This window comes from Podarcis cretensis (genome assembly GCF_951804945.1).
Source record: "Podarcis cretensis genome assembly, chromosome: 6".
Taxonomy (NCBI): domain Eukaryota; kingdom Metazoa; phylum Chordata; class Lepidosauria; order Squamata; family Lacertidae; genus Podarcis; species Podarcis cretensis.
The window spans coordinates 4,171,835-4,199,107 of NC_137175.1; the positions used below are offsets into that span (position 1 = coordinate 4,171,835).

A 27,273-nucleotide genomic window follows, 5' to 3' on the forward strand; every position below is an offset into this window, starting at 1 on the left:
CTTTCCTCTTACTGCTCCGTTTCTGCGCTCGATAGCGCAGCGGCTTTACCATAGATGTCGCAGGGAAAGGCTAGAGCGGCACGCAAAGGGAATTTCTGGGTTCGGAGGTTGAACATAGAGATAGAAAGTGTAGGGGAGCAAGCGCTGTCTTTTACGTGTAAGCTGCCAACCAAAGAGCCGTTTAGCTCTGCCCATTTTATAACGTGCTGGCACACAATTAAAGGACCACAATGCCCACCTAATGTGTCCACAGCTGGATAGCATGTGATCTTGTGTTTATTTTTTATTTGACACATTCTGTGCAGATCAGCCCTGAAATCAGCCCTGAGTGCTCACTGGAAGGACAGATCCTGAAGCTGAGGCTCCAGTACTTTGGCCACCTCATGAGAAGAGAAGACTCCCTGGAGAAGACCCTGATGTTGGGAAAGATGGAGGGCACAAGGAGAAGGGGGCGACAGAGGACGACATGGTTGGACAGTGTTTTCGAGGTTACCAGCATGAGTTTGACCAAGCTGCGGGGGGCAGTGGAGGACAGGAGTGCCTGGCGTTCTCTGGTCCATGGGGTCACGAAGAGTCGGACCCGACTAAACGACTAAACAACAACAACAACAAGTGCAGATCAGAAAAATCTGAATTAAATCGGGGGGCGGTGGAGGAGGACAACGTCACGTGGATGATCAGAAAAATATGCAGGAGATACATGAACTCTAAATTGCCTAAGAAACCGTGCCTTAAGGACTGAGCACCCTGTGATTACCTAATCTTACATACATGCTGCTGCTAAACCCAACCAAGAACGTGAGGAAACATTTGCTCGTAGTGGATGAATGGAAAGGATCAGAAGAGACTGCATCAGATAATTCATCTGTAAAGTATGCACTGGATGGGCATGCAGTTTGGAGGAAGAAATGGAGGAGGAATTTCCACTTTGCTGGAGCGGATGGGTGGGTTTGATGTCTATGCATGGCCAAGTTGTGGTCAACTCCCTTTCAAGTGAATAACTCAAAACATGCCTGTATTGCAGTTGGTGAGTGTGTGTCCAGAGGGTACCTGCTGCTCTGCTTTTGAGCTTTGTTCTGATTGTATTTAACTGTAAAATAAATATAAATAACCGTACTCTTTTAAAAACGGCGGCACCTGTTTCTTACACCTGTTTCTTGTCCATCTAGCCCAGTCTTGTCAACTCTGACTGGCACATAGCTGTCAACTGTCCCTTATTTGGCGGGAAACTCCCTTATCCCAGCGCTGTGTCCCGCTGCTGTCCCTTATTGATGATGTCCCTTAAATTTCCCAGGTTTCATGCTCCCCCGGCTCGGGAGGGAAGCAGCAGCTCGGGGTCCTCCGCCACGAGAGAGAGAGCGTGCTGGCGCTGTCCTGGTGCGAGGAGTTCCATCGGCCCTTTCCCGCCCGAGAGAGGTTCTTGCCCACGCCGCCCGCGAGCCGGCAGCGGTGGTGGAAGCAGCTGAGGAGGTGGCCTGAGGAAGGAGAAAGAGGAGGGGATAGGGAGGGACGCAGAAGGGCGGTGTTTTAGTGGCTGCCGTGGCGCCGCAACCACCTCATGCTGGATTTACAGCATCTGTCAATCCTACCAATGGATGTAACTCTTTACAATAACAAAATCCCTTATTTTGGCTGCTGATCCCTTATTTTCGAGGCTGCTGGTCCCTTTTGTTGTTGTTTAGTCGTGTCCGACTCTTCGTGACCCCATGGACCAGAGCACGCCAGACACTTCTGTCTTCCACTGCCTCTCGCAGTTTGGTCAAACTCATGCTGGTAGCTTTGAGAACACTATTCAACCATCTCGTCCTCTGTCGTCCCCTTCTCCTTGTGCCCTCCATCTTTCCCAACATCAGGGTCTTTTCCAGGGAGTCTTCTCTTCTGAGGTGGCCAAAGTATTGGAGCCTCAGCTTCAGGATCTGTCCTTCCAGTGAGCACTCAGGGCTGATTTCCTTCAGAATGGAGAGGTTTGACCTTGCAGTCCATGGGACTCTCAAGTGTCTCCTCCAGCACCATAGTTCAAAAGCATCAATTCTTCGGCGATCAGCCTTCTTTATGGTCCAGCTCTCACTTCCATACATCACTACTGGGAAAACCATAGCTTTAACAATACGGACTTATATGCAGAATTCATCATGCGAAAGGCTGGGCTGGATGAATCCCAAGCTGGAATTAAGGTCGCTGGAAGAAACAACCTCAGATATGCAGATGATACAACTTTGATGGCAGAAAGTGAGGAGGAATTAAAGAACCTTTTAATGAGGGTGAAAGAGGAGAGCGCAAAATATGGTCTGAAGCTCAACATCAAAAAAACGAAGATCATGGCCACTGGGCCCATCACCTCCTGGCAAATAGAAGGGGAAGAAATGGAGGCAGTGAGAGATTTTACTTTCTTGGGCTCCATGATCACTGCAGATGGTGACAGCAGCCACGAAATTAAAAGACGCCTGCTCCTTGGGAGAAAGGTGATGGCAAACCTAGACACCATCTTAAAAAGTCCGTATTGTTAAAGCTGGTCCCTTACGTATTTTCAAATCTGTAAGTTGACAGCTAGGGACTGGCAGCAGCCCAACAGGCTCGCACGTTGAGTTCTGAGCGCTTCCAGGCTACTGCTGTTTTGGGGGTGGGATTCAATCGCTTGCAGGCAAACCCAGGTTGCGCAACCAGTGTCGCTCTGCACCACGAACCCTAAGTTTTGCAAGGAAGAAAGTGACCGGTAAATTCCCTGTAAAGCGCCCTCGACTCGCCTCCTTGCCATGGATGCCCGTTAGCGAAACAGCGAACGTCGCCATTTGCGCCGCCGCGCCGGCAGGGGGCGCTCTGAGAGCTTTAAAAAAAAAATTCGTTCGTTTCCACCCGGTCCGGTTTGAGCGTTGCCACGAGCGAGGCGGAACGAAAGGCTTCCCTCGCCCAGAGGGCGGAAGTGAGGCAGGAAGCGGGAAGCTGGGCTCCGAGGCGGCTGCGGCGGCCGGGCCGGAGCGCTTTGGCGGTTGCACCGGGTCAAGATGGCGGATCGGGAGGAGGCGCTGAGGGAGTTCGTGGCCGTGACCGGGGCCGAGGAGGAGCGAGCGCGCTTCTTCCTGGAGTCGGCGGGCGGGGATCTGCAGGTAACCCTCGGCCGGGGGGGGGGGGAGAAAGAGCAGCAGCGCCTCTCCCCCTTTCTCCTCCCAACACCCGAATGGGCCGCCTGGACTCTCTCGTCTCTTCTCTCCTGTCCTGTCCTCCCCCTTTTCCTCATCTCCTCCCACCTGCCCTCCCTCTTCCCCTCCTCTCCCTCCTTTTCCCCTCTCTCCTGCCCCCTCTTTTCCCCTCCTTTTCCCCTCCCCCATCTCCTGCCCTCCCTCTCTCCCCTCCCTACCATCTTCCCCGCCCCCTTTCCCTCTCCCACCTGCCCTCCCTCTTCCCCTCCTCTCCCTCCTTTTCCCCTCCCCCTCTCTCCTGCCCCCTCTTTTCCCCTCCTTTTCCCCTCCCCCCTCTCCTGCCCTCCCTCTCTCCCCTCCCTACCATCTTCCCCGCCCCCTTTCCCTCTCCCACCTGCCCTCCCTCTTCCCCTCCTCTCCCTCCTTTTCCCCTCCCCCTCTCTCCTGCCCCCTCTTTTCCTCTCCTCTCTCTCCCTCCCCCTTTTCCTCCCTCCTGCCCTCCCTCTCTCCCCTCCCTACCATCTTCCCCGCCCCCTTTCCCTCTCCCACCTGCCCTCCCTCTTCCCCTCCTCTCCCTCCTTTTCCCCTCCCCCTCTCTCCTGCCCCCTCTTTTCCCCTCCTTTTCCCCTCCCCCCTCTCCTGCCCTCCCTCTCTCCCCTCCCTACCATCTTCCCCGCCCCCTTTCCCTCTCCCACCTGCCCTCCCTCTTCCCCTCCTCTCCCTCCTTTTCCCCTCCCCCTCTCTCCTGCCCCCTCTTTTCCTCTCCTCTCTCTCCCTCCCCCTTTTCCTCCCTCCTGCCCTCCCTCTCTCCCCTCCCTACCATCTTCCCCGCCCCCTTTCCCTCTCCCACCTGCCCTCCCTCTTCCCCTCCTCTCCCTCCTTTTCCCCTCCCCCTCTCTCCTGCCCCCTCTTTTCCCCTCCTTTTCCCCTCCCCCCTCTCCTGCCCTCCCTCTCTCCCCTCCCTACCATCTTCCCCGCCCCCTTTCCCTCTCCCACCTGCCCTCCCTCTTCCCCTCCTCTCCCTCCTTTTCCCCTCCCCCTCTCTCCTGCCCCCTCTTTTCCTCTCCTCTCTCTCTCCCTCCCCCTTTTCCTCCCTCCTGCCCTCCCTCTCTCCCCTCCCTCCCATCTTCCCCGCCCCCTTTCCCTCTCCCACCTGCCCCCTTTTCCCCCTGCCCCCTTTTCCCCTGCCCCTCCTTCCCTCTTCTCCCCCCTTCTCCTCCCCTCCCTCCTTTCCGCCTCCTCCTCTCTTCGCCCCTGCCCCCTCTTTTCCTCTCCTCTCTCTCCTGCCCCAGACCCCTCCCCCATTTCCTCTCCCCCTCACCACGGCCCGCCCCCATTTCCTCTCTCCTGCCCTCCCTCTCTTCCCCTCCCCACCATCTTCCCCGCCCCCTTTTCTTCTCCCCCTCCCACCTGCCCTCCCCCTTTCCCCATACCCCCCTTCCCGCCTCTCCCTCTCTCCTGCCCCCTCTTTTCCTCTCCCCTCTCACCACTGCCCTCCCCCTTTCCCCCTCTCTTTCCCCTTCCCCATCTTCCCCCGCCCCCTTTTCCTCTTCCCCTCCCACCTGCCCTCCCTCTTTTCCCTTCCCCCCTCCTTCCCTCTTTTCCTCCTCTCCCCCGCCCCCACCCCCATTTCCTCTCCCCCTTACCACTCCCTCCCCCTTTTCTCTCTCCTGCCCTCCCCATCACCTGCCCTCTCCCCCTGCCCTCCCCCTCCTCCCTCTTTTCTCCCCCCTTCTCCCTCCACCACTTGCCCCATGTCCCTCCACACACAGCTGGACTGCCCTGGACAATGGCTCCTAGTACAGAAATACTCCCCTCCCCCTGTAGCCCCCCTCCTGTGGTCCCTCCCCCCACCTTCCTTGGCCTCTAGGACTGTCTTTCTTTCCTCCCTCCCTCCACGCAGCACTGCCTAATCTGCGGAACTCGCCTCTGCAGGAGGCAGGCAGCTGTGCCCACCAGCCTGGATGGCTTGGGAAAGAGGACTGGAGGAATCCATGGAGGCAGCAATAGTTGCTGGAAAGTGTGGGAGAGTTGCTCTTGTGATAACAGTCCCACCTTCAGATTTTGCAAGAAAGGGGGGCCATCTCTTTGGCCTCTGTGAGAACAGGATCCTGGGCCAGATGGGCCATTGGGTCTGATCCAGCAGGCTCTTCTTATGTTCTTGGTTTGTTAAGGGTAACTTATCAGCTGAGAGCTGATAGGAGACACCCGTTCCTCTCATGGAGCTACGATTCCCAGAGTGATTTAATAATCCATTCTTCTTTACTGGGGTGCTGGATTAAAGGTAAAGGTAAAGGTACCCCTGCCCGTACGGGCCAGTCTTGACAGACTCTGGGGTTGTGCGCCCATCTCACTTAAGAGGCCAGGGGCCAGCGCTGTCCGGAGACACTTCTGGGTCACGTGGCCAGCGTGACATCGCTGCTCTGGCGAGCCAGAGCCGCACACGGAAACGCCGTTTACCTTCCCGCTGGTAAGCGGTCCCTATTTATCTACTTGCACCCGGAGGTGCTTTCGAACTGCTAGGTTGGCAGGCGCTGGGACCGAGCAGCGGGAGCGCACCCCGCCGCAGGGATTCGAACTGGATTAGATGGGCTCTATTTGGTCTGACCCAGCAGGCTCTTAAGTTCTCCTTCTTTCTCCTTCATCCTCTTCTTCATGACACATCTTTCTTCTTCCCCCATACAAAACTTTATTCTCCCATACGATATCTTCCTTCTTGCAGCAGAGTCGTTCCCTCCTTCACACTCAAGGGTCAAGACTTTTGAGTTTTGAGTGTGTAAAATATTACCTTATTCTTTTGGCTTAGCTTAACCTAACCTAGTGCCCTCCATATGGTTTGGGCTATGATTGCCATCAGCATGCAGGCTGCTGTGGCTGATGGGAGTTGTAGTGCAGTTGTAGTTCAGAACTTCTGGATGGCACTAGATTGTTGAAGGCTGGCTTAGCTCTTGCCAGTGGGCTCCATTCTGCCAAAGAAGCCAGTGTTTTTTGACTTGCTTTGCAGTAGGATGGAGAGAAGACTTCACTGCTGCCCATTTGTAGTCTGTTATCATTGCTCTTTCTTCACTTTTTTAGAATGCTGTCTGGAAGTTGCAAGTAAATTTCTATCCCTTTTTTAAAAAAAGTTCATCTTCCAGAATCTAGGTACCTTAACCAGTAGCTCTCAAATAGTGGGTCAGAAGGACCCAAGGAAAAAATATTACATTAATGAAAGAAAGAAAAGGTATTAGCGGAAAAGCTCTTCCTTCAACTGTTGGAGGGAAGGCTGATTTTTAGTTATCCTACTAAATAGTCAAGTAATCTTGCGTTAGCCACAGCTGGAGATGTAATACTTTGATCATCTCGACACCAATTGCAGCTAGGCTACTTGTGCTTCAGGTTGAACTGGTTTCCCACCTACAGCACTTTGGCTTCCAAGATCCAGACTGTTCCAATTATGAAGGTGCCACAGGCTGAGAAAGTCACAGGCTAACTGCCAGCATACTGTTTCAAACACCCATTCTGGATCTTCCATATACAGTGGTGCCTCGCAAGACGAAAAGAATCCGTTCCGTGATTCTCTTTGTCTAGCGGTTTTTTCGTCTTGCGAAGCAAGCCCATTGACGGATTAGCGCTATTAGCGGCTTTTAGCGGCTTAGCGGCTTATCGGATCAGCTGATAAGCGGCTTAGAAAAGGGGGGGGAAACCCCGCAGGAACTCACAAGACATTTTCGTCTTGCGAAGCAAGCCCATAGGGAAAATCGTTTTGCGAAGCGCCTCCAAAACGGAAAACCCTTTTGTCTAGCGGGTTTTCCGTCTTGCGAGGCGTTCGTCTTGCGGGGCACCACTGTATTTTAGCAAGATTATAAATTTGACATTTATAGCACAGAACAGTCTTGATTATGATCCCATAAACTTCAGTTTGCCCATTGGCATCCGTGTTCCACTACACTGTTTGAACCCTGGGATTGGCAGGGTATTTGCCCAGAAGGAATGGCCTCTGGTGAACAGGCACCTGGTGTTTTTCAGCAAAACTGTAATAATTTGGCACTTAATGGAGAACAGTTCCAAGTGTCTCTCTGAAAGGAGCTCTCTTTCCAATGCTTTAGGGCTACTTGGCATGTTACAGCAGGTGAACGACAATTTCCCTTGCATGAACATGTTGCCAGGTAGGAATTCTGTGTGGTGGTGCCATGTTCCCGTATTGCATAGTGTCTTGGAATACATTACTGTATTTTTCACTCTATAAGACACACTTTTCCCCTCCTAAAAAGTAAGAGGAAATGTGTGTGCATCTTATGAAGCGAATGCAGGCGGGAGGCTCTGCTCAGTGCTCCCCTTAAAGAGCCATGTGGAGCATGTGTGCCGCTCTTGGGGGAGCCTTCTGCCTTAGCCGCGCACAGCCTCTTCCAGGCAGGGGGAGCCTTCATCCCCTTCCCTGGGAGAGGCTGTGCGCGGCTATCCCATAAGCCAGGACAGCAAGCAGGATCGCCGCGCAGCGATCACGCTTGCTGTCCTGGTTTCTGCCTTAGCTGCACACAGCCTCTTCCAGGCAGGGGGAGCCTTCATCCCCCTGCCTGGGAGAGGATGCACGCGGCTATCCCATATGCCAGGACAGCAGGAGGCTATCCCAGAGGCCAGATCCCTCTTGCTGTTCTGGCTTCTGGGATTCAGAATATTTTTTTTCCTTGTTTTCCTCCTCCAAAAACTAGGTGCGTCTTACGGTCTTATAGAGCGAAAAATACAGTATATTTTAATCAGATTCAATACTTGCTGGCTGGGGCTGATGGGAATTGCAGTCCAAACCAAAGCAGCAGTGAGAAGGTTGGAGAGCACCACAAACTTCCCCAGGCCATGGGAGTTTTCTGTACTTCCCCACCTACCTGGCGTGGTATATGGTACGGAAGTCGTCACAAGTTTATTGACAGTTATAATAATAATAATAATAATTTATTATTTATACCCCGCCCATCTGGCTGAGTTTCCCCAGCCACTCTGGGCGGCTAATACAAGTGCTGAAGTAGCGAAAACCTTTTAGCTTTCCAGTTATTTGTGTTGAGGAGCTAACAAATCTCATCAACATTCAAACCAAGAGAATGCTGATTTACTAACACACATAATACATAGTAAGACTCAAACAGGTATCAGTTTTCACACTATTTATCTACATTGACAGACGGATTTTCTCTTTTTTGTTATAACAGTACAAAAATAAATGACTCATGCTAAAATATCCTAAAAGTGAAATCTGACAACCTAAGGTGATATTAGTATCAATTATTCATGTGGCTAGGAAGTAAGCTACTGACCAAGTTGGAATTCTTAAAATGTACAATTGCAGGATGGATTTCTTCAAGTTACTTTCTTAAATCAATGGAAAAACAAAAATAACTGTACTCTTTAGTAAATGTAACAAGTCCAAAGTTACAATATTTTGTGGTTTTTCCTTTCCAAAGAACATTTTAGAATCTGCCAGCATACATCTGATCAAAATATCCCTGAACAGTAGATATATTTATCTTATGTGTAACCGTCATAAGTAGATAAGACCCACTGCTGGAAATATGTGAAAATATCAATTTCAGATTATTTGAAGGTATCCAAAAGGCATTCCTACCAGACTTCACCTGGGATGTTTGCCCAAGATTCGGGGCTTGGATTTAGGTAATTCTTACAAAGACCAAATTTAGACAGGAAATTAATAATCAGTAATATTTATTTAGCATTTTAAGCACTAGCAAGCAAGTCAGAAGAACTTGCACTCCCTCATTTGATGTGACAATAGTCACTATATAATTAAATACAAAAGTTGTCTTCTCTCCCTCTTGGGTGGCTCTAAGCAATGGAGCTCGCTCTCAAAAACAGCTGTGTGTCCCTCCTTTCAGATTGCCCTGGCCAGTTTCTATGAAGATGGAGGTGACGAAGACATCATCACGCTCCCACAGCCAGCTCCCAGCTCTGTTACCCGAGGCACTGCACCCAGGTGAGATCAAACGGGCTCATCTTTGAGCATGTCTATATTGCGAGCTGGTGTGCAACTGCCAGAACTTCCTTCCCACAGAGGAACCCTGGGAAGTGTAACTTGCTGGGGAGGCCATGAGAACATCCTGTTGGGGATCTCTAGCGTTCATGGAACTCCATTTTCCACCTGCACTGCACTCTGGGTCTGTTGGGCAAAGGGGGTAAGCCCACAATGTGTAATCTAGGCATGCCTCTCAAGTCCTTTTTATTCTTGGGGAGGTTTCAGCATGGCAAAAAGGGTTGCAAAAACAGTTCCCTTTTGTGTTGGAGCAGAGGAATAAACAGCAGTGCTCTCTCCTTGTGTGCATGTGTTTTGTGGAATATTTTCTACTTTCCCACTATGGCTACAGCCTTCCCCAACTTGGTGCCCACCAGATGCTGAGGCTGCTATATTGGATGTGCTGCAGCTTAGTGGGGCACATATTCTGACATGCAGAAGGCCCCAGATTTAATCCTATGCATCCCCAGTTAACAGGGTCTAATCTGCTGAGTCTGGGAAAAGCCTGTGCTCAGTGGGCCAACACTTTTCTCTTGGGAGTGACTCATCACCACCCTGCTTCGGAGGGATTGCATTGTGGGGATTTTAAAAAAATAAATGTTACTGCCACATGATTTGGTTTGCTGCTGTTACGATTTGCATCCTCATCGTGTCAAATATTGTGTGTTAAACTGGGCGGAGGGAGGAATGGGATTGTGGAAACCAGTTTTCCAGTGCTTCTCACAAAAAGATCTGGCGTGGACTCAGGTGCAGAAAGCAGACCAAACAGCAACATTTTGGGCTATCAGCCTGACCTGCTTTCACAATTCTGCTTAGTCATGCAGTCACTGAGAGAGAGAGTTTGAGCATGCTCAGTTGTCCCCCTCTCTAGTCTAGGTGTATTGTGAATTTCACATTCTTGAGGAAAGAAAGAACGAGGTAAGGGAATGCATTAGTATCCACCCTGAGTCTTTGGAGCATACTGGGCCATCTGCTAGAGTTGGGTGATACCTGGTTTTCAATTTCTTAATATATCGCCAGCTAAACATCCCAATATGCTGATATATCACAAAGTCTGAAATAAGGATGGAGCCATGTAGAGGCATTGGCTGGCTTCACAGTTTTTCGCTTGTTGTGATTTGTGCATAGCACACACACAAACACACATTGTGATTTGCAATATATTACTAGTTCAGAAATTGTGAAACCATTATCATGATACAGACTTGAAACTGGTTTTGAGCGATACATCGCCCAGCACTAACACACGTCATGATTTGCGATATATTGCCAGATTAAAAAACTATGAAACTGATACCACATTATGGTCTTCAGACTGGTTCTGGGCGCTATATTGATATATCACCCAGCCCTACCATCTGCCTGCAGATTTCGGATTGTCTTTGGACGTTTTGACTTTCAGGAGTGCATAGAATGCCTTGAAAGTGCAGTGCGAATTGGGGTGGGGTGGTTCAGGCTCCCCAACTACAAACTCAGGAAGATGATGCTTGCTAGAGGATGATGGTCCCTTGCATGGTGAGCAAAATTGTGGCTCCTGGTCTGTCCACCTAAAACCAGTTCCCAACCTTCTGCCACACCATGCCAAGGAGCACAGTCTGAGGAGGCCAGGGCGCCACATGGCTCTATGCATGGAAATGTGGATCCCCAGGGTGCCACCAGCCTCTGTGAAGCTGCCAGTTGTGTCCTGCTGAGCCAGTGTGGTGGTGTGGTTAAGAGTGATAGACTCGTAATCTGGGGAATCGGGTTCGCGTCTCCGCTCCTCCACAGGCAGCTGCTGAGTGACCTTGGGCCAGTCACACTTCTTTGAAGTCTCTCAGCCCCACTCACCTCACAGAGTGTTTGTTGTAGGGGAGGAAGGGAAAGGAGAAGGTTAGTCACTTTGAGACTCCCTAGGCTAGTGATTATTGGAAATCAAGCCTTTATCAGGAGAAACTGGCAACTCTCCCAGGCACCCGGACTGAATCCCTGTTGACCTCCCTGGCTGCATGCCCCAGCAAGATCCAGGCTAGGTCGCAATAGGCGATCCTTCTCAGCGTGAGAAGAACACACCCCTCTTTCCTGCCCCCCCCCCCCGGGCAGGGGAAAGATATAGACAGAAACGTATTTACATGCCTTTATTTCTGTCTTTGCAGCATTACAAAAAACATGACTGCTCTCTTCAAGCTCCAGCAGTCTAGTGACAAACACTTCCTGGACAGGAACAAACGGAAGAGCTCATATTACACTCTGAGCTAATTCCGGTGCTTCGCACTGTGAATTGACTGTCCCTCCGATTCCCACGGGCAGTCCCAACATTCCCACCATGTTTACTTTTCAAGCTAGCATTTTGCAGCTGCATTGCATCCATATCGTAACAGTGATAAAGCGGGATATCAAATCCAAACTCTTCCTCTGCTGCTGCTACTTGGAGCCGCCCTCTGGAGTGCCATGCAAGGTGGCTCCATTTGGCCTGGGTGCAAGGAAGTGGGAGGAAGCAGCCTGTTCTGGCCACAAGAGAAAGAAGCGAAGGCACTTGCCTGGCAGGCAGGATGCCCTGCTGGCGTCTCTGGCTCTCATGGCAGTTGTGCTGTGGAGGGAGAGAGTGGGCGGCCTGGCTGGACGATTAGAATCATAGAATCTTAGAGTTGGAAGGGACCCAGCGGTCATCTAGTCCAGCCCTGTGCACTTGGAAGTGTGTAATGCTGGCTGCGGCCTGGGGGTGAGTGTGATACGTTGCCTGCCCATAAATTCTGAAACCGCTCCTGCGATTTGAACTTTAAACCACTTTCGTGCAACGTACCCCCTTTGCTTCCCCCAGAAATGCAAAGTGCCCCTAGGTTGTTTATATCATGTGAGTGTCTGAGAGCGTGAGACAGGAAGTCTCAATACTGTTGGAGAGTTTAGTTTCACTTCTGTGTGTGATGCTGTTCTGTACTGCTGCTGAGAGAACACAGACATGCTTATGGGTTCTTTGTATATAGACTGTAAATAAAGTACAGTGGTGCCTCGCAAGACGAAAATAATCCGTTCCGCGAGTCTCTTCGTCTAGCGGTTTTTTCGTCTTGCGAAGCATCCCTATTAGCGGATTAGCGCTATTAGTGGCTTAGCGGCTTAGAAAAAGGGGGGGAAAGGGAAAAGACTCGCAAGACGTTTTCGTCTTGCGAAGCAAGCCCATAGGGGAATTCGTCTTGCGAAGCGCCTCGAAAAACGGAAAACCCTTTCGTCTAGCGGGTTTTTCATCTTGCGAGGCATTCGTCTTGCGGGGCACCACTGTAGTTTAGAGCTACTGATTGTCTCTTTCTTCTGCTATGAGATGCTTATTGCCGGTCTCTCTGGACTGAGGAAGATTTACAGCCAGAGAGTGACCATCGGTGAGACACCCAAAGTCTTGGGAAGGTGGTGGCCTTCCCGGGCGTTTTTCCAACAAGGATAAGAGCAAAACCTACCCTCCTGTCGATGGGGTGGTGGGATAGCCTGTACTGGCAGGAATCCATCAGGTCAGAGCTCACAAAAATGTGCTGTACTCCTTGTTAGAAAATGAAGCTTAATTGGTTTACGACCCCAATTAGCTGCAGTTTATAGCGGTCCGGCACGCTCCTCAGCCAAGCTGCGCCGATCTGCGTCTCTCCGGTTTCGCCTTGCAGAGTAAAACACAGCGGAAAAACTGTTGCTTGCTTAGATCCAGGCAAACACATCAGGCACTTGTGTGTCCATTTTATCAGTCTTTTATTACAGCAGAATATTTACAACTCAGCATTTCTCAGATTAATTCTCCCGGACTTCTAGCACTCATGGCTAATGGCTGCTGTCTCTCTCGAAAACACAGAGACAAGTAAGGCAAAACTCCTCCCACCTTCCAAATTACACGTCAGAATGTGAGGCATCACTCAGAATATCTTAACCCTGTAAGTTCTGAATCCTAACACTCCTTTGGTGCGGGTCATTAGTCCTTGCAAGATGGAAGATCATCCCTTATACCACACTGTCCTTAACAACGTTTGGCATTTTAGTAATCAGTTGTCATAAACATGGAGATGCAAAGGCCTGGGAGGAAACACCCGGGGAAAAATGCAGGAGGGGTACCAGGGAAAATTTGGGGGATCCCAGTTTTTCCAGATTGTTGTACTAACTAGACCAGGGTCAGCAACCTTTTTCAGCCGTGGGCCGGTCCACCGTCCCTCAGACCATGTGGTGGGCCGGATTATATTTTTTTGGGGGAAATGATCGAATTCCTATGCCCCACAAATAACCCAGAGATGCATTTTAAATAAAAGCATATATTCTACTCATGTAAAAACACCAGGCAGGCCCCACAAATAACCCAGAGATGCATTTTAAATAAAAGCACACATTCTGCTCATGTAAAAACACGCTGATTCCCGGACCGTCCGCAGGCCGGATTGAGAAGGCAATTGGGCCGCATCCGGCCCACGGGCCTTAGGTTGCCTACCCCTGAACTAGACCATCACATCTCTAGCAAGCTGCTCTGTGTTAAAAAATGTATCCTTTGGGCACCTGGTTGGCCTTCCACTTCTTGTCGTTCTGTGCTCCCAGTTAATGCTCAGCGCTGCTGGTGCTGCCGTTGCATCAGAGCGATGTGGGGCGGACTCATGTTGTGTCTCCTTTTGTCTCACCAGTGACCACAGGGTGACGTCATTCCGAGACCTTGTCCATGCTCAGGAGGAGGAGGAAGAGGAGGAGGAAGGACAAAGGTTTGTTGCCGTTTGAATGCCTGACTTCCCCTGATTTATTGGGAAGGGAGGAGTTGGGGTGGAAAAAGTCCCTCTGGAAAGGTTTTTTTGCAGGCCCAGGCTGTGTTGGGCGGGGGCCCTCTCTCTTGAGGGCATGACCTCCCCTGCCATTGTTTGAAGCACTTTCATTCCAGAATCTTGCATAGTAAGTGGTTGCGGCTCTTTCTTCCTAGGGGGAGGAACAGGCAAGTGTATTGTTACCCTGACACGAACAGGGCTGTGTTTGCTCTGTGCCAATAGATAAATAGAAACTCTCCACCATGCAAGGCCTAAGTCTGTGGCTTGTATGAATTGCACATCTTTCTTTCTTTCTTTCTCTCTTTCTCTCTCTCTTTCTTTTTGAATAGCTTGTTCTTCTACTATTTGTGCAATTTACCCTGGTATTGCTAGTTATAAGGAAGAGCGGAGACAGCTTTGCGGGGCATTGCAGCCTCTGGGGCTCCCCTTTTTTGACTTCTCACTGCGCACTGACCACACAATTTCAAGTATATCTTATTTATTTATGTCATGAAATTCATACGCTGCTTGACTGTAAAAAACAACAACATTAAAGCAGTTTACGAAAAACCATAAGGCAAAATTATCAGTAAGGAAAAATAACAATAATAAGGCTTTCGGAAAATTAAAACAACAGTAGTCTTAAATGCAGATTAAAACTTGTGCATCAACTATCTTGGTAACGTGAGGTCTAGGAGCTTGACCTTGAAAAGAAAAGAGAGCTCAATTTCCAGGAATTTAAATTGAGTGATAAGTTATGTGACTTTTCTGCAGTCACAGCACATTCTCAGCCATGGACATATCTGAGAATCCCTGTGATGTGTATGTTAGGAAATGTACAGCTCCCACAGTAAAGCAATGAAAGGGAGGCACGGTTCAGGGCATTACAAGAGCCCTCACAGATCAGACACACTGAGTTATTTAAACTACTGTGCTACACATCATAGGCAGAGTCAGTAAGGGAAATGTGAACATTGGTGCACATAAAGCCAATTCATAATTTTCAGGATTGACTTGTAGCAGAATGAATGAATGAAGAAAGCATTTACAGAAAGTTTAGAGCAGGGTTTCCCAGGGTCTCCAGCTGTTTTTGGACTACAATTCCCATCATCCTTGACCACTGGTCCTGCTAGCTAGGGATGATGGGAGTTGTAGTCCAAAAACAGCTGGAGACCCAAGTCTGGGAGTGTTCAAAGCTCTTGACATACCTAGTCCTATAAGGTTGGTGTGTGTGGGTGTGTGAAGCTGAGAGAGTTCCCTTGCGCAAGTGGAAATCCTTGCAATGACAGGATGTGCAAACTGGAAACCACCCAAAACTCTTAAATTGTCTCGTGCCCAGGGAACAACTCTCTCCTTTTGCCAAGGCTGCCTTTCTGTGTGCGGCCGATGATTTATATACCATAGATTCTGGCATATAAGAAGACTTTTTAACCCTGGAAAAGAGGTTAAAAAGTCAGGGGTCGTCTTATACGCCGGGTATGGGTGGCGGGTGGCGGGCTCTGTGCTGGGAGAAAGCTTTCTTCCGGCACGGAGCGGAGCCCGCCACCCGCTGCTGCTGCCGCCCGGCGTGTAAGACTGGGCTTATAAGACGAACCCCCAAATTGCAGCTGCCAATTTGGGGGGTTGTCTAATACGCCCAGTCGCCTAATACGCCGGAATCTACGGTAATCAAGAGGAGGCTCCTGGTAAATCTGAAGGGTCACACGGGCAGATTGGATAAAACGGTGTTGGCCAACCTATTGGGCAGGTGTGCCTGAAGTCCAATCCACAAGTGCTGTACAAGCTGGCATTATGTTATACCTGCAGCCTGTTCTCCCTCCCCTTTTGGAAGCCACGGGCTTCTGAATGCCAGTTGCTAAGAATCGCAGGTGGGGAGAGTTGCTTTTGCACTGAGGTCCAGCTTCTGGCCAGCCCCCTGTTGGGACATCTGATTGGCCACCGTAGGAATAGGATGTGGCACTTAGCCGCAGGGTTCTTGGCCTTGCCTCTGTTGTCCGCTCAGCCAGGCCAGCAGAACAGTGAAGAAAGGCCGTCTGGAGCAGAGACCTGACTCAGGGATGGGGAACCTGCAGCCTTCCAAACTTTGTTAGACTCCCAACTGCCAGCAGAATGGCCAGCGGTCAGGGTTGAGAGGAGTTGCAGTCCAGCATCCGATGGGCCACAGATTCCCCCTCCTCAGCCTCACATCTGTGCATAGCTGTCAACTTTTCCCTTTTCTTGGGAGGAATCCTATTCGGAATAAGGGAATTTCCCTTTTAAAAAAGGAAAAAGTTGACAGCTATGCATCTGTGCTATCCAGTCAAGTCCTCCTGCTAGTGTTCAGCTGATCCACAAACATTACTGCCCGTGCCACTCTGGCCCCAATGCTGAAAGCCAGCCACCCAGAGAGTAAGAAATGCAAATGTGTATTTTTTTATTTCCTTCTACAATCTGTTTCTTAGGCTACCGTTGGGGTGAGTGTGTGTGCGCGCGCTTAATAAGCCAGTGTGAGAACAGGACTTGCTTTGGCTACAGGAGAGAGTTGAAATTATTATTATTACAATTTCCATACTGCCCTTCACCTGAAGATCACAGAGTGGTTTACAATATAAAAACACAATAATACATACTATAATAGCAAACAAAAGCAATAATACAGTGGTACCTCTGGTTGTGAACAGGATCCGTTCTGGAGGCCCGTTCACAACCTGAAAAGAATGCAACCCGCGTCTGCGCATGCACGGGTTGCGATTCACCACTTCTGCGCATGCGCGTGACGTCATTTTGCGCGTCTGCGCATGCTCGAGCGGCGAAACCCAGAAGTAACCCATTCCGGTACTTCCAGGTCGCTGCAGGATGCAACCTGAAAACGCTCAACCTGAAGCAAATGTAACATGAGGTATGACTGTACTCCCCTACACACACACACACACACACAATTTAATGGGTCAAAGATTGTTTTAATTAGCCAAAGGCCTGGCATAAGAGGAATGTTTTTGCCTGGCATCGAAAGATACGTAACAAAATTAGCAAATATGTTTGAGCACAGATAAGCACACGTGCCCCAGCCTTCAATGGGTCTTCAGTGGAGAGGTGTAATCTTGGGGGCCTGTTGTCTCTTCAGATTTTACGCTGGGGGCTCTGAGCGAAGCGGGCAGCAGATTGTTGGTCCTCCGAGGAAGAAGAGCCCCAATGAGCTGGTTGAGGACTTGTTCCGAGGGGCCAAAGAGCATGGAGCTGTGGCTGTCGACAGAGCAGCCAAGAGCCCTGGGGAAGGCAGCAGGCCAAAAGTGAGCACACCCAGGGGGGGTTCTGTTGAGACGAAATGTGCAGAAGGGGTTGTGTAAAGCAAGGCTGTGGTTGGCGCAGAAGTGAGACAGGTGGGAGGGACTTGAATGAGGCCAAATCCTTTCAGAAAGCAGCGTGGATGAAGGCATGGGAATGCGAGGAGGCAAGGAGCAGTAAGGACCGATAGTCAGGGAGGTGGAGCATAAAGCAGGGAGGAGTGTTGGAGGAGAAGTGGGAAAAAGTGAGGGCTGGAAGCTTCAAGTAGATGGAGAGAGCAAGAAGGGGCCAGTGTGGACTCTCAGGGAAGGGAGATAAAGCAATCTCCTGGGCTTGAAAAAGATGGGCCTAGCTGAGACATTCTCATCGCACTGAAAGTAGCTGTCAGCAGCATCTTCCCTCTTAAAGGCAGCTGCAGCCAGTCTCCTGTAGCCCGTTCCCTATGGATGTTGTTCATGCAGAACTTCCTCCCTCCCCAAAAAAACTCACCCTAAAAGGAGGGCTGGCAAAATCCCACTCGGCATTACATGCCTAAATGCTTGATTCAGACCCTTGCTGATCTGAAAGCTTCTCCTTTCCCTTCGCAAAACCGTTGTTTAGTGGGGAAATGATAATGGCGCATTGGGTTTAATTAAAGGACGATGGATTAAGTTAGATACTGACATGGGTTATGTGTGTGTCAGCCCTCCAACTATCTGGCCTGCCCGTCCTTGGAATTTTTAGCGGAGGGGAAGCGAATGGAGGTTGAGATCGGAGGTGACCCATCTGCCTTTTTCCTGCTTTTTCCAGGCCTCACAGTTCCTTTCTCTCTCGCAGCCCTTTGCAGGTGGAGGGTACCGCCTGGGAGCTGCTCCCGAGGAGGAGTCTGCTTATGTTGCCCCAGAGATGAGGCAGAATGCTGCCCAGGATGTGAGTATTGCTAGGAGTAGGACTAGAGGCAGTGAGATCTGGCCAGATCCCCCTTTCTCCCATCCGGGGTTCAGTTCCTGGCTTGCTTTCTCTGGCACCTCCAAGATAGATATCTCTAGGATCAAAGATCTAGGAAAGGCCTCACTCTGCCCCCGAGTCCGTAGAGAGCTGCTGCTGCTGCTCAGCATAGATCAGGCATGTCCAAAGTCCGTTTCGGGGGGCCTAATCCGGCCCGCTGGTCAGTTTAATCTGGGCCCTGTGGCAGTTTATTTCCTGGGATAAAGCCCTCATAAAAACTTCAATCCTAAAAAAAGTCAATAACTTTGGTCGGCCCTCACAGCCCTTCACTTCATCAGATCTGGCCCTCTTTGAAAAAAGTTTGGACATCACTGGCATATATGATACGGAACCAGCTTTTTTCTTTTTTTGCCAACCAGGCTCCTTCCGGGTGCATCAGACTATAGCTCCCAGCAACCCCAGCCAGCATGGGGCTAATGGGAGTTGTAGTCCAAAACATCTGGCAGGAACCAGATTGGCAGAGCCAAAACAGACCAGTGACCTGTCTAGATATAAGGCAGCTTCATATGTCCAGCCACACATTGCATGCAAGGATACATGTTAGTGAATAAGTTTTAATTTATATATTTTTAAACAGTTGCTATATTTGTATTGTCCCTGCTATACCTAACTGCAAATCCAAATGTATCACTATCGTGTTTTATGACTTCCTTGATATTGTATGTGGGCTGGAACTGGGCTGTGACCGAAATAATAAATTCATCATCATATAAACCCCTGGCACCGGCTGCTTCAGAGGAGAGAGGGTGGATCGGAGCTGCGCGGTTGTGAAAGGTGGGTGTCTGAGACCCTTTCTCTTCACGCTGCTCCGAATAGCTCCATCAAGCTGCTTTCTGCCCTGCAGGGCTCCATGTGTGTTGAGCCCAAGACAGGCGGGGTGAGTTGAAGCCATTTGCACGTGGCCGAGAAAGGGTTCCACATCCATCTCCCTTGCTAGCTCTCTCCTCCAGCAACATTGCAAAGGCACCAGGTTAGAGAAGGCTGGCTTCCAGGGCAGCAGCTCTGGCAGGCAAGAAGGATGGTTGCAATTTCTGCAGCCTGGCATGGCAACCTCACTCCCTGGTTTGAACGGGCGCAGATGTGCAGCAGTGTGGCTTCCTGGGAGAGGCACCCTGCAGGTGGTGGAAAGACTTTTGATTTCACAGGTGCACGTGGTCCTGAAGCTGTGGAAGAGTGGGTTCAGCCTGGACAGCGGAGAGCTGAGGAGCTACCAAGACCCATCCAACTCCCAGTTCCTGGAATCCATCCGTAGAGGGTAATGGCAGTGCTCTGGGATGTGGGCCAGCGTTTGGTAACTGGCTGCACCAGACATTTAATTCCCTGGGATGCTGCACTCTGCAGAACGCTCCCTCGCTCCATCTTACCACAGAGAAAGGTAAGGCTGGCTGGTCCTTTTTCTTGAGTTGCCTCCCTCTGTTTTCCCTTGTCAGGGAGGTTCCTGTGGAGCTTCGCCGGTTGGCCCGTGGTGGGCAGGTAAACTTGGACTTGGAGGACCACCGCGACGAGGATTTCGCAAAACCCAGAGGTGCCTTCAGGGCTTTCACCGGAGAAGGGCAGAAACTGGGCAGGTGAGCAATCAGCATTGGAGCATTCTCTTCTTGCCTCCCTTCTCTTTTGCAAAAAGGCCCGGCTGCCTCTAGTCTTCATTGAGAGAAGAACCCAAGTAAAGGTTCAAAAGGAAATTAAAGCACAGTAAGAAATTAAAAACTTCCCCATGCAAAGCTGCCTTCAGGTAAGGATGATAATAGTGATTATTATGTATAATAAGTGCTGTGGAACCTTGGTTGTCGAACGTAATCTGTTCCAGAAGACCGTTCGACTTCCAAAACGTTCAACAACCAAAGGGCTGTCAGCAGTTTCTATGGTGAAAAGTGAAAAACACGCCATTCGGCTTCCAAGGCGCGTTCGAAAACATAAGCAATTACTTACGGGTTTTCGGCATTCAGGTTCTGAAACGTTCCGCTTCCGAGACGCTCAAAAACTGAGGTTCCTCGAAAACCGAGGTTCCTGGCAAATACACCGCCCATCTGGCTGGGTTTCCCCAAACAGTCTGTGCAGCCTCCAGCAGAATAGTAAAAATACAATAATTCATCAAACATTAAAAACTTCCCTAAACAGGGCTGCCTTCAGATGTCTTCTAAAAGTCAGATAGTTGTTTATCTCCTTGACATCTGATGGGAGGGCGTTCCACAGGGCGGGTGCCAATACCGAGAAGGCCCTCTGCCTGGTTCCCTGTAGCTTCATTTGTCACAGTGAGGAAACTTCCAGAAGGCCCTCAGAGCTGGACCTCAGGCTGAATGATGGGGGTGGAGACGCTCCTTCAGATATACTGGGCCGAAACCATTTAGGGCTTTAAAGGTCAGCACCAACACTTTGAATTGTACTCGGAAACCTACTGGGATCCAGTGTAGGTCTTTTAGAACCAGTGTTGTATGGCCCCGGCAGCTGCTCCCAGTCACCAGTCATGTACATCATTCCTCCTTCCTTCTCCTGCAGCAATTCTGCTGCCCTTGCTTTAATAGTAAAATCTCAAATTTTATAAATATTCAGATAAGGCCAAACTGCCTAGTTTCTCTCTGCTTGTCCAGTCTACTTGTAATATGATCTGGAATGTTGAATTTAGTAGTGAACGGCCTAAGCGCTGCATTGCAAGCTGGGCATCAGCTGTGAAGGCCTGTGCCAGAAATACACCAGGTCAGGCAGGGAGTGATATGATCCCATTTTAGATTCCTGTTGCTCTGTCTTCTTGGCAGAAATTGCTTCCTCATCCCTCTTTGCTGGATAGTCCGCTGCATGCCGCTGTTAACCAGGCCAGCCACTTCTGATCCTGAAAATTGCATGGGTGAATGTTTCAGTTAGCAAATTTATATGCGGAACCAGGTGCCTAATGCACATTTCTTTTACTTTGGAATTTTGCCCACCTGTCCTCAAGGCAGCATTTGAAATACTTCGCTGATTAAGGTTGCCGTGCAGTCCAAATTTAACCTGGAGTAAAGCCCCGCCGAAACAAGTTGGCTGACTTCCAAGTAAATGCATTTTGGCACTTCTCCCAAAGCAAACTGCAGTTGTTTCCAGCTTTCAGCAGCTAACTGCACTTTTCAGTGGTTAGAATGTTTGCAGACGTTGTTAACATAGTTGTAGCTTAGCTTCCTGGGGTGGGAGGTTTTGCGGTTGCGACTTGCCCTTGGAGTGCAGGATTTATTCTCCAGAGTAGAATTAGGCGGAGAGTTTGCAAGCCGTCCAGAAAGGCCAGTTATTTGAACCTTCACCTTCTGTGTGCAAACCCCAACAATTCTGATCTCCAAAAACACTGTAAAATGTTTGAATGTTAAAATGATGCTGGATATAAAGAGAATAGGGCATCAGTGACATGGTAAAAAGAAAAATGTAAAAATGTTTTGAAGAAAAAAGGGGTAAGACCAGAGTACTATTATGTCGAGACTAAACAAATGACATAAAGGATTAAGTTATAAAGAACATGTGATAAATGGTTTTAAAAGGAAAGGAAACCAAATGCATAATAGGCTGAAATGTATAATATTGAATAAGACTGGAAAGAGGGTAGGGAATTGTTGAACTTGATTGTGTAAAGGGGAACACAGAAAAGGGAGATGCGAGGAAGTCAGGAAAGAGAGTTATAAAGATAGTAAGTAAGAAATATTTTTTTCTCTGTTTTTTGTTCTTTTTTTGATTATCTCTACTTTTTTATTTTTGGACTGCGCTATTTTTGATTGTCTTTTTGTTTTGTATTTTCTAACTGTGATATTTGTTTTATTATGCAAATTCCTAATAAATATTATTAAAGAAAAGAAAAAAACCCCAACAATTCTGCCTGCAAACAGCCCAGTTGTCTTCTTGGCTTGTTCTTCCCCCACGGCCCTTGTTGTTGTTTGGTTTTGTTTTTAATTAAATTTCTATATTGCCATTCATCCAATGATCACATTTTTTAAAACTGTGGATAAAATAGTATGGCTGTGGATGCTGATGTTGAAGAACACAGTTCCCCCCCTTTTAAAAAATGTTTTTTATTAAAAGACTTTCTTGGGTAGCAAAAGTACATACATCGTCTCTATTTTCAGATCATCTTTCCAAGTCCTTTATACAGATCAGTTATATTCGATGTGAGACATTAATGTTGTATATGGTATAAGCTTGGGAGGAAAGAGGTGGGGAGATGGGGGGGGGCTGAGGGGAGTAGTAAACTTTCATTCTTTTCCATAGTGTATGTGCAAGGTGTTTGTGTCAGCGTACTGTGGGTAGGTTTGATAGACACAGTTTCTTTTTAAATTCATCCTATATCCTCTGTTTCATTACAAAGATTCTTGCACAAGGAAAGGAAATGCTGGAGCCAAATTTTGGTCCAGTCCAGTGGCTCTCTTAGAGTACAGTGGCACCTCTGGTTCCAACGGGATCCGTTCCGGAGGCCCGTTCGCAACATGAAACGAACGCAACCCGCAGTGGCATATCTGCGCACACACGGGTTGTGATTTGCCGCTTCTGCGCATGCACGTGACATCATTTTGCGCTTCTATGTCAGTGGTGAAACCCAGAAGTAACCCTTTCCGGTACTTCCGGGTCACCGCAGGACGTAACCTGAAAGAACATAACATGAAGCGGACATAACATGAGGTATGACTGTAGTTTCACCTGGTTCATAAATGGTTTTGACCAGTCGCGTTTTGCTTGGGTCTCCGAACCCAAATTTCAAAGGTTGATAAGTCTTCTGAAGCTGCTCCTTTATGTCCATCGAGTAACTGTGTACAGTCGCCAGGTTTATTGTCGGAGGGGGGGTCTGCATCAGTCTTGCCCAAACCTGCCACCTGCTCCACAGTTCCAACCTTTCCTCCCTCCTCCTTCCTCAGCACTGCCCCCCAGGTGATGGGCGCAGGCTCCCCATCACAGCAAGCAGAAAACGAAGCCAAAGCCAGCTCCTCCATCACCATCGACGAGTCAGAGCCCACCACCAGCATCCAGATCCGGCTGGCGGACGGGGGGCGGCTGGTCCAGAAATTCAACCACAGTCACAGGTACCGGGGCAGAGCTTGCTGCCAAAGGGAGTTACAATTATGGGAACTTGGCTGGCGTTAGTGGGTGGGTGGGAAGCCGGAAGAGGTCCAACGCTGTGATGGCTTGTGAATGCTCTTCGCAAGAAACGCCTCTGCTCACTCAGAGATACATATATACAGTCTTTATTTTACGTATGTACAGGCAGCACACTACAATCATGCATCTGAATCCTCCAGCTCAGATTCTGGGAGTGGCTTACGCCGGCTCCTTCTCCAACAGAAAAGGCGGGGAAGTTTCACGTGATGCCTCTCCACCCCCCCTCCTCTTTAACCCTCTCCTTTCCCTGGCAGACGGAACAGGCATTGTCTCACTGTCTGTGCCAGAACTTCCTGAGCGGTGTTGAGGCTCTGGTTCAACATCTGAGAGCCGTCCAGCCTCCTGGCTTTCTCCTCTTTCCTCAATCGTCCCTTCCTGCCCCCCTCCCTCTGCCTGTTCCTGCTCCTCCCCTGCATTCTCTGGCAATGCCATGACAAACGCATCTCGGGTTTTTTGCAGGATCCGCGATGTCCGACTCTTCATAGCGGACGCCAGGCCCGCCATGGCCGCCACGAGCTTTGTCCTCATGACGACTTTCCCCAACAAAGAGCTGACAGATGAGGACCAGACCCTGAAGGAAGCCAACCTACTGAACGCCGTCATCGTCCAGAGGTTAATATAAGGGAACCTGCCCGATGGCTGCCTGCTCATGCCCTATAGCCTCCTACGGGGCAACTCTCCGGGCGGGAAGGGCAGCCTCACGGCCGCCTCGTAGTGCTGGGTTCGAAGCTCTTGCGTTGGACTCCTTAGTTGCGTTTCCCACTGTTTTGTTTTCTTTGTGCTGATCCATGGACTTTAAAAATAATAATAATAATAATTAAAACCAAACACAAACTTTTTCAAAGGAGCAGCAGCTACCTGTTGTGCCTGTCACACGCTCCCCCCTGGATCACTTATGGGGCAGAAAGGAGAGGTAAGGTTGGGGGGGCTCATGGCTTCCTCCCTTCATTCCAGCTCCAGGGGTGGTAGCAGCCACTGGATCCGTCGGTGTATTAAATAAAGTGGACCCCCAAACCGGGGGCCTCTCTTCTCTGTTGCCAACCAAGTCTGTAGGGTATTTCTGTCTTGCAGGTGGGTAAAAGCTGTGGGCATTAGGAGGAATCCAGACCTTCCCTCCTCAAATAATCTAGCATCCCATCTGTTGCACAATCGTGCCATCTACTCTTCCTCCAGGCTCTCTCAAAGCACCGCAAAGAGCAGAGAGGTTCCTTCAAAGTGTCTTTCCGCCCATATCCTGAAAACAAGCCACTCTTAAGTGAGGGGTCTCTGAATGCAAAGCCTGGGATGGGTGGCCCTTGGCTTTCCCCCCCTCCTTCCAGCGTGCTAAATAAAAGGAAGGGCTCGTAAAAAAGAGGAGACCCACATTTTGATCAGGATTTGAAGCCTCTTAGGTAGGGGAACGGTTTGGCTTGGAGTGTGTGACTTCGTACTTTCTGAAGATCAGCACGGCTGCAATCTGTCACTCATCTCAGTTTTGGATCCCGGGTTGTCCTCCCCACCTTCTTCTGTTTTTTTAAGAAAATAATTCGTCAGCTGCCTCCCGCTGTTCCTCATTCTGTCTCATCTGCCTTTGTTCTTTCTCAGGAAGGTCTCTCCCTTGATAACACAGCAGTCTTTGCCTTTCTGGGTCCCTCCAGCTGATCCAAAACATCTGGCTGGCCCCAGGGAGGCAAAGACTGTGACACTGAGTGCCCCAGGAAACTCACTAAATTTCTCCTCAGTGGAAAGGGGCGCTTGCGGGAAAGTTTGGCGCAGGGCGAATGCCTCCATGCCTGCGAGCCTGCTCTCAGCTCTGCTCCTCAGTTGTGGGCCGTGCTTGAGCTCACATCCGCTGCATGGTCCCTCCTCTGTCAGGTGACGGAGAGCAGCCTCGCCACGGGAGCAGGGCTTGAGTAAAAGGAAGGCTTGGATCCAGGCCAGTCTGTCCTGCCGGCCACTTGGGTATCGGTTATCCTGCACCAGAAAGTTCAGACATGGGCATTCCCCACCTGCCACCCCTCATGGCTAAATGAATCCACACCGGATGTTGACAGTGAATTCTGTAAATTATTGTGACAAGTGTGTGAGCATTAAAAATCCAAACTGAACCCGGGACGACGTTTGCTCCTTTCTGTCGCAGTGTGGAATAGCCTCCGGTTTTGCAGCCAGCGTCTGTGAGGATGGGGATTAGCGCAGGCAGCAGAGAGCTCAGCTTGGTCAGCATTGTGTAGCCCAGGGGTCGGCAAAGCATGTGTGGGTCAGTTCACTGCCGCGGAGCTCCCTCCATGGGCCAGATGCGTGAGTGCGCATGCCTGCGATTTCCGGCATGTGTGTCTGCGCAGACGTGGTTTCTGGCGCTGCGGAAGCAAGTCTCCCTGCCGCACTATGCCGGTTTAGCGCAGCACGGGCAGCTCAGTTTGGGGGCACCTCGTGGGCCAGTCAAATGACCCCCGTGGGCTGTTTGTGGCCCATGGGCCTTAGATTGCTGACCCCTGGTCTAGCCCCTGCCCGCCACGCTTGGAGCCGTGCTGCTCGGCTGCGGTTGTGGGATCACAGTCCCTCTAGGTAGAATGGGTTGCAGTCTTTGCAAGGGAGTCATTATAAGAGGCAGGAACATTCAAAAACCCCATTTCTGCTTCCAGAGTGGTAGGGCACCGCTCTACCGCTGCTGCTGCAGTGGTGGTCCAGGCCTGAGTTTCAGCAGGTGCAATAATCTTACAGGTTGGGACTCCCGCACAGGCAAATGTCCCCATTCACTTCATTGGGTGGGGGGCTGCTTCAAATGGAGGAAGGAACAGGGAAGGGCTCTTGCAACTGCCCTGGGTACAGGGTGGGGCAGTTTGGCAGTGGACGTTTCGTACGTGTGGGGGCTGACTTCAGGAGCTGACTTCAGAAGAGAGTCGTCTGTTGGCTGGTTCCCTAGCTCAGCAAAGTGCTTGGCAGCCCTTGGTTGTCACACTGGTTATTTTTATTATTTGTTAAATGTATATACTGTCCTTCATCCGAAGATGTCGGGGTGGTTCACAAGATGAAAATGCAGGATTAAAGCACAAAATAAATAGCTCAAAACAAAACAACGACCCCAGCCCACTCGCAAAGACATTTAAAAGGCCGTGGAATATTAATCAGCCCAAGGCCTGGTTGAAGAGAAACGTTTTTGCCTGGTGCATAAAGATGTATAATGAAGGCACCAGGCAAGTGTATCTGGGGAGAGCATCCCACAAACGGAGCCACTGCAGAAAAAGCCCTGTTTTTGTGTCGCCGCTCTCCGGACCTCATAGAGAACGGCCTCAGATGATGAGGACTGGCGCAATGCGCTTGTGGAATTTGAATAAAGAAGTTCTCGGTTCACCGTTGCCCTAACTCAGTAGTGTTACTTAAGTCTCTTTCTCAACCGAGATGTCAAAATGTCAGGAGGAGGAGGAGGGGAAATGTTGAAATCAAGTTAACAGGTGCCCCACATACACTTCCCACTATAATAATCTACAGCATGGTTCACCTGTGCCTGTTTTTAGGCAGGTGGCCGTGGCCAGGTGTATTTTGCTTGACTGTCTGCATTCTGTACTTCCTCCGAGGAGCTCAGGCTGGTGCAGATGGGCTCTCCTCACCCCCTTTTGTGGGGATAAGATGAGGAGAAGGAAAATCATGTACACCACCTAGAGCTCCCCGTCGCGGGGATTCGAACCGCCAACCTTCTGATCGGCAAGCCCTAGGCTCTGTGGTTTAACCCACAGCGCCACCCGCATCCCTTAGGGGTGGGGTAGGCAGGATATATAACTGCACCAAGTCAATATATTACATTGAACAAAAGGCAGGTGAAATTAACGGTTTAAAAACAAGTCCGGTAATTATATGCCTGGAGAGTTTTCAGCAGGTCCTTGCCTAATAGGGAGTGTTTGTGCTGCCGCCCTGAGAGGGATCAGTTTCTCACCAATGTGGCAGATGGAACAGCTTCAATGGGCCCTTGCAGGTAATGAGGGATTGCAGTTCCCGGTTTCTGCCCAAGGGTGGCGCTGGCGCACTGAGGCAGGACTTGAGCAAAGGTGGAATTGCAAGAAGGTTTTGCCAAGTTTTTTTG

At 49.9% G+C, this 27,273-nt stretch overlaps 1 protein-coding gene across 2 annotated transcripts; it reads left to right on the plus strand.

The window, feature by feature from the left end:
- Window positions 1-2,945: 2,945 nt before the first annotated feature.
- NSFL1C (NSFL1 cofactor) lies at window positions 2,946-25,308 on the plus strand. Of its 2 annotated transcripts, none has more exons than XM_079979755.1 (9): window positions 2,946-3,104; window positions 9,002-9,099; window positions 13,752-13,826; window positions 16,966-17,131; window positions 17,916-18,035; window positions 19,259-19,368; window positions 19,544-19,681; window positions 22,976-23,140; window positions 23,676-25,308. In XM_079979755.1, exons 1-9 carry the CDS (start codon window positions 3,003-3,005, stop codon window positions 23,836-23,838), a joined length of 1,137 nt encoding a protein of 378 aa, XP_079835881.1. In that variant the 5' UTR covers window positions 2,946-3,002; the 3' UTR covers window positions 23,839-25,308. The 2 variants fall into 2 exon arrangements, with proteins under 2 accessions (XP_079835881.1, XP_079835882.1); XM_079979756.1 differs by having other exon boundaries at window positions 17,943-18,035.
- Window positions 25,309-27,273: the final 1,965 nt, after the last annotated feature.